This window comes from Gymnoscopelus microlampas (genome assembly GCF_963454915.1).
Source record: "Gymnoscopelus microlampas genome assembly, chromosome: 10".
NCBI lineage: Eukaryota > Metazoa > Chordata > Actinopteri > Myctophiformes > Myctophidae > Gymnoscopelus > Gymnoscopelus microlampas.
Window position 1 is genome coordinate 7,504,160 of NC_139947.1, and position 7,650 is coordinate 7,511,809.

Below are 7,650 nucleotides of genomic sequence, written 5' to 3' on the forward strand. Positions count from 1 at the left end.
CACCAAAAAGGTTGAGAAACACAGACGACGTCACACTGATAAGAACCAGTATGCGTTCAATCAGTATGCGCGCAATGAAACCCATTCTGTCATGTCTCGCTAGGACGTGCCTCACTAGCCAACACACAAGAGGGGGTCGGGGTGTGCTGAAACCAGCGCACCCCAAAACAACAGGTTGGGAATTGATTGCGTGAAACAATCACCTGTGCGTCCAGTCTCAATGTTGGTAAGCAAATAATTGGTCTATAAAGATGACTAGAGAGGACTATTGAGATGAATAGATCACTATAGATGACTATAGAGATGCCTCTATCTACAACATCAGTTAACTGTTTCCCTTTGTTAAAATACTACTAAATTCAACCACGTCTAAACTTTTTATTTATTATTTATTTATCAAGGACCAAGATCAGCAACTTCCTCTGTATTTCATGTATTTATTATCGGTAACTCCATTCATATTGTAACACTCATAAAAGCACAAACACCACATGAGAGACGACCAGCTGAGGAGTCAGCGTTCACAAGCTTTATTCCGGTAAACAGGTCAAGGGTCACAGCCAGGACATCAGTCAGGTCATAGTAGGGTCAAGTTGTCTTTAGGAAGCGACTTGGAGGAGGCGGGTCATCCTGCCAGGCTGCGCAAGCACCGCCCCTCGAGCAGAACCAACCAGTCAGATCACGGGCAAGAGATCAAGAGATGCAAGCCAATCGGCAGAATGGCTGAGCTTCTTTTGAAAATAGCAGATCTTGCGACGCATTGTGAGCTTGTAGATCGACTATTTTCAAATGGTCGAAATGTAGGACTGAAGTGGGTAATGTATGTTTTGTAATAATAAATCTACAAAGTAACTAGTAACTAAAGTTTTCAAATAAATGTAGTGGAGTAAAAGTACAATATTTGGATCCGAGATGTAGTGGAGTAGAAGTAAAAGTATTGGAAATTGGATATACTCAAGTAAAGTGCAAATACCTCACAATTGTAATTAAGTACAGTACTTAAGTAAATGTACTTAGTTACTTTCCACCACTAGCACAGCCAGTGCTATGCTCGTGGAGAGACCCCTGTCACTGAACAGACACTCCACAACAATGATTACCATCAGAATACCTACTATAGAGCTAGTTTAACACTTTATTTTAACAAAGATACTGGCAGGCCCATTTATGATGCAAGTTGGTCAATCAGTGACTGATTGACACATGGTCAATCAGTCAGATGTCCAGAATTAGTGATGTACATTCAGTATCCCTTCTAGTTCAAATTTGGTGGAACTTTAAATCAATTATGTCAGTCAATAGAAGAGAATAATGCAGGCTGGTCTACGCAACTTGAGAGATATTGGGTTGAAAGTACAAGCTGAAGGAAATCGATGGACTGACTGAGGATAACTCAAGTCATAGCAGGTCTAACTCTATGCCATTACATTCCAACAACTTGACTGCAGTGATAGGCGGGAACATTTCCCTTGCGCGCCACCCGAGCATCCTAACCAGTTAGAGTTAGAGCCTTTTTCTTTTTTGACATTGTTACACGGCAACCTGGCAAGATCACCAAACTCCAAGTCGACATCTAAAGGGAACTTCATCCTAAATAACATCAATCAGCAGAGGCAAACGCCATGGACGTTGAGCAGGCAGAGAATCAGAACCAGGAGATCAATCAGCGAAGGCAAACTGAGCCTGTAGCCACGAGGCAGAGAACTATCAGGCTCCCAGAGAACCAGACAGGAGCTCAGATGGGAACGTTCAGGAAACGGGTCGTAATTGCCGAAAGATTTAAAGGTCTTTTGTGATGTTTTTTGGTTAAAAGATCACTTCACCCATTTTCATCTTCATATAATTGGTCCCCAATAATAATGTTCATTATGAATATGGTACCATTGTCTCAAGAGGGCTGTGGACAATTCAGAATCCCACCTACTAGTGACATCATCGTTAGGCAGGTTTGGTCATTTTTAAATTAATGTGAGAACAATGGCTTCTATTATAGCATGTTAACTTTCCAGGAATAGAAAGCCTGCAGTTTCTATGAGCTTGGATTCTCCAATCGATGACGTCACTGGTAGGCGGGTTTCTGAAGTGTCCACAGCCGTCCTCTGAGACACAGACCGAGTACAAAAAATGGTACCATATTAAAATTAGCATTAGTGAGGACTAATTATATGAAAATGTATGAAGTGGTCTGTTAAAAGACCCTTTTCTTTCTTTTTTTCTTTTTCAAAACTCCATATTGTGATTGTAATCATTGCTCTAGAGTGTTTGTTCAGTAACGTCTCTCCAAATCTTTAGTGAACAGAAAATACATTTTCAGGTGGGTTGTCCAACACAACAGTCAATTTCAACCAAGCAGGAAAGATATTTGTTACCATGTAACCTGTATCCTTTTATCCAATTGGATAACATTTCTATCCTGACCTGAATTATTATTACATTTCTTTTAAAGAGCTGGAGAGACAGAGTCTGTTACTGAACAAACACTATATAACATTGATTACCATCAGAACATAGAGCTATCCAACACATAAAAATACCATTTACAGCAACTTTAACGTTATGCAACAGAAAATCTGTCGAGGAACAGGCATATTGTCTCATTTTTTTGTGGTTTAATAACCTTTGTTCCTACAGTACTTCCTATGGATCCAGTGTAGTTATTATTCAGTCACAAGCTCTTGTTAATCCTTTACATTGGTTCAATATTTATAATAAAACCCACACACACACACTTAACCACTTTCAACCTGGCATCCCTATTTGGGGCATGTTATTATAACATTTCTTTCAATTAGAATCATTATTTCCCCCCAAAATATTATGATTTTCCCCAAAAAAACAATTCATGACTGAATGGGTGACCTGTGTGATTACAGGGAGACCAGGAAGGATTTATGACACATAATATATATCGTTGCTGTCAGGCAGAGAAACCTTGTAGTATCTCCTTATTTCAACTTTAATGTTGTTGTTTTTTTGTAAATGAATGCCCCACTGGCCGACTTTATCATACAAGAGGGTCACACAAAAGTAGTGAAAAAAACATGGCTCCAAAGATGGCGCAAAGCTTGTAGATCTGCTACTTTGAATCCTTAAAAGTAACAGTTTTGGACACGAGATTTCCACCCGACAGCAAGATATAGACAATATTACTGTCTCTATGGTTACAAAACTGGAACACATGATTGTGTTTACATTGTTCATCAATACGTTTATCAATACTTTCCATTACGTCATGTCATCTCCTACTTTCTACTTACACTTTCAGGAACCCCAATAATAATAGTAATAATAATAATAATCATATTAATAATTCTATCTATAAATATTTGTTATCTATATTTTAAAATATATATATATATTTTTTACATGCAACAACTACTTGAACAGGGTTTTGTTTTACATCTAAGGCAACAGGGCATGGAATTTAAACAGCAAAACATGTTTAACTTAACAGTACAGCTCATAGAGTCAAGTCTGGTTCTAATGAAAACCTTTTAAAAAATCATTAATTACACATTAATGACCGGTATATAAACAAATAAATGCATAACATTTATCAGTAATTGTGTTTTCTATATTTCAATAACCAATAATGTGTAGTAGATAACGTTTTAAAGTTACCGGTACACTTTATGTTTTTTATTTTTTATTTTAACTATTTTACTGTATAATTAATACTATAATAATTAGTTAATTACTTGGTCATTTCTGTGTAGCTAATGGACTGTAGTTTGAAAAAAGTGATAAAAAAAAGATTTTTAAAAAAGTGATACAGTTGTAATCAGACATAGTGTGTAACATTTGCATGGTTAGTGTGACAACAGTTGCTATAGAGACAAGCAGAATGAACAAAATGCCCTAGATCACTATTTCTAAAAGTGGGGTCCGGGGACCACCAGGGGGTCAAATGGACCCTAATGGGTCTGTAACTCTGAGAGTGTACAAATGGAACCAAATGGACCCTTACAGGTCTGTAACTCTGAGAGTGTACAATTAGATTAATTGTTTTCATCTTTGGGACCGAAATCTATTCTACACAGTAAAATGATCAGCGTTAATTTAACTCTGAAAGTGTACAAAATGGAACTAAATCTGTTGCCTCTCAGAGTGTCTATTTGGACCCCGTGTTGGACCTGATGTAGAGAACCAGTGCTTTAGATTGTGTTGCTGGATTGTACAGTAACTTCACCTGCCCAGCTCAATGTGAGTGTCACTCATACACGAACAAACAAACAAACAAACGCCCGAACGCAAACACGCACGCACGGACACATGCGCGCACGCATGCATACCCCTGAACTAATACATCAGAGATATCACACACACACGCATCAGAAACAGCACACAGATGAAAGGACAAATAGTAGAAGAAATCAGCCTCATTCAATGATCTATGAAGAAAGAGACAGACGGACAGACAGATTAGCAAAGGTGGAACAAAAAACATTACAGAATGTTGGATGGATGGATGGATGGATTTTAGATAGTGTTGTACAATTTACCATTTAGGCATTTAGAAGATGCTCTTATACAGAGTGACTTACAGTATGCAAGGTAAACACATACCATACATCAAATACAGAGAGACAGTGTAGTGCCTCAGTAAACTAGGATCACAGGTAAACCAAGATCTTCAGTTTAAACAATATACTATATACAATATACCAAGTATGCATGGTCATCCAAACCAGGTCAAGTGCTACGGGTTTAAGGTGGAGTCTGAAGAGGTGAGTCTTCAGATCATGGTGCTCACCATGGCGACCTTGGTGGTCTGTTCGCGCGTTCGGATGCGTAGTTTGTTGACGGTAGTTTCTGCGATGTCGGCTCTCTCCTCAGCATCATCCAGCTCATGTTGGATCTTCCTGTATCGCGTCATATTACCCGTCACCTGGTCCTCCTGGCGCACATGCGCACGCACGCACGCACGCACACACACACACACACACACACACACACACACACACACACACACACACACACACACACACACACACACACACACACACACACACACACACACACACGCACACAGAGTAACATGAAAAAGGGGCATGTCTGCAGCAGGTGCATGTCAAACAATTTGAATATTGTTGGAAAAGTTCATTTCTTTCCGTAATGTAATTAAAAATGTGTAACCTTTTTAGATTCATGACACACAACGTGAAACTTTTTCAAGCCTTTTTTGTTTGAATCTTGATGATTACCGTATAGAGCTCATGAAAATAAAAAATAAAAATCAGTACCTCAAAATATTGCAATAATCACAGTAATACTTATTACAAATTATTATGACATTTACAAATTATGTTTTCTTGGATTAGTTTGTGTAATATTCCTTACATACAGGTATTCCTTAGACACACATGAACTTTTCCACAATATTCTAATGTTTTGACACGCACCTGTAAAACCCCTTAAACCCTTCATTGACCGAGATCCCCCAGGGGTCTATCATTGGTCCCCTCATTTTCTCAAAATCTCTAATAGCAGACCTGCACATTTTGCAGAATCGTTGCCTATTATGACATGCCCAGAATAAGGATACTAGGGTTCAAGTGGTTAATATTCCTTCTCATAATAATGATAATAATGATAATAATAATGATATAACTTACAGTATCAACAGCTAGTCTCTTGTAGCTCTTAAGTTTAGACTGCAGGTTGTTGATCATCTCCTGCATCGTCATTAATGTCTTCTTATCTTCCTCTGTCTACAACGCACACACACGCACGCACACGCACACACGCACACGCACACGCACACACACACACACACACACACACACACACACACACACACACACACACACACGCACACGCACACACGCACACGCACACACAGAACCATTAAGACACAACATAGAAGCATTAAAACATATAACCTACAGTACGTAGAAGATGAAAGATGTTCTGACCTGACAGGTGAGTTCTTTGACTCTCCTCTCGTATCGTCGGACTCCTTTGTGGAACTCCTCGCTCTTCTTCTGCTCCACCATCAGCTCTGTCTCCAGGTCCCTCACCTGCACACCAAGCCCTTCAGTTACAATACATTCATCTGCTATGGGATAAAGCATCGGTTCTCAACCCTTTCAGGTCATATTTGAACTGGGGACCGCACACCCTGAGTCATTTAGTTTGACTCCGTTCCACGGATACGTTGCGAGGCGTTGTGTGTTACGTCTCACCCGTCTTCGCCTCCACATCTGTGTTCCGTGGGCAGTGGTGTAAAGTAACTAAGTACATGTACTCAAGTACTGTACTTAAGGAGGTATTTTTGAGGTATTTTTAATTTACTGGAGTATTTCCAAGTTTCAGTACTTTTACTTCTACTCCACTACATCTCAGAGGCAAATAATATTATACTTTTACTCCACTACAATTATTTGAAAACCTTAGTTACTAGATACTTTTTATTATCATTACAAAACATGCATTAACCACTTCAGCCCTATATACATTTTGGCCTTTTGAAAATAGCCGATCTACAAGCTCACAATGCTTGTAGATTGTAGATCTACTATTTCATATATTTGAAAACTTGTGAAATGGGACATTCTGCACAATGAGTACGTTCTACTTTTGGTACGTTAAGTACATTTTGATACTAATACTTTTACTCAAGTACATTTTGAATTCCGAACTTTTACTTGTAACAGAGTATTTCCAAATTGCAGTATTGATACTTTTACTTGAGTAAAACCTTTCAGTGCTTTTTCCACCACTGTCTGTGGGCTCTCTGCACTCATAAGCGCCACAAGAGGGCCCCACAGCCTGTTCAACTTTAAGCAGTTGCAGTGCCAGCCTCTCCTCTCCAGAGCTGGGCTGAGTCGTGGCAGCCAGCGGAGCCCTCACCCCCTCAGCCCTTATGGGCTTTAACCTTCCATTTGCCTCTTCCTTGCTGTGCGCCTGCGTCACTAAGTCCTAACAGTAATGAGCTTGTAGATCGTCTATTTTCAAAATGTTTGCCTCTTTCTTGTATTATTTGACAATTTGACCAATGTTTGACCAGTTTTTATAGTATAGTTTGTTGATTAGTTTTGATGCAGTAATGTTTTGTTTGTTTTTTCATTTCATTTTCTTTCTTTTAGGTATTAAAAAGGTCTTAAAAGTCCTTAAATTGTCACTTTACTGTCATCTGACCCCCCAAAAATCATGTCCGACCCACAGGTTGAGAACCACTGGCAAGTATAGAGATCCATCCATCCATTCCTACTCACTCTGTGTTCCAGTTTGTTAATGTGTTTCCTTCCTCCTTTCAGAGCCATCTGTTCTGCTTCATCCAGCTTCAACTGGAGCTCTACAAACATACAATCACAGTGAAGACATTCATTATCAGCTTCCCCGACATTGTCGGAGGTTATATTGCGTTGACAACGCATCATGAAGCAACGCCTTGTCAACGTGCTCAGGTTGTGGTTTGTGCTGACGTCACGTCAGGGCATGTCCTTAATGAGCTGTCCGTTGTTGCCGGAGTTATTGTGTTGACAATGTGTCAGCTTGTGAATGTCCCGTCAAAATATGGACGTATATTTGTGACCCCCACAGATACGCAACTTGAATTTCATACAGTGGATAGGCTGTATTAGGCATTACTACACAAAATGATGTTACCTTTGACAATGGCCTCCATGTTTCTCTTCATCCTCTCCA

At 39.4% G+C, this 7,650-nt stretch overlaps 1 protein-coding gene across 2 annotated transcripts in view; it reads right to left on the reverse strand.

Annotated features, from left to right (window-relative positions):
• Positions 1–588: 588 nt before the first annotated feature.
• The window catches only part of LOC311054335 (myosin-7-like), a 41,917-nt gene continuing 34,855 nt past the window's right edge, over positions 589–7,650 (reverse strand). For both annotated transcript variants that reach the window (XM_084070224.1, XM_084070223.1), the window contains 6 exons: positions 7,612–7,650; positions 7,218–7,297; positions 5,916–6,020; positions 5,616–5,711; positions 4,754–4,897; positions 589–4,391 (listed from right to left, as the gene is read on the reverse strand). The exon at positions 7,612–7,650 is cut by the window's right edge and continues 52 nt beyond it. In XM_084070224.1, the coding sequence (XP_083926350.1) occupies positions 4,380–4,391; positions 4,754–4,897; positions 5,616–5,711; positions 5,916–6,020; positions 7,218–7,297; positions 7,612–7,650 (476 nt within the window). In that variant the 3' untranslated portion in view covers positions 589–4,379. The remainder of the gene's footprint in view (positions 4,392–4,753; positions 4,898–5,615; positions 5,712–5,915; positions 6,021–7,217; positions 7,298–7,611) is intronic.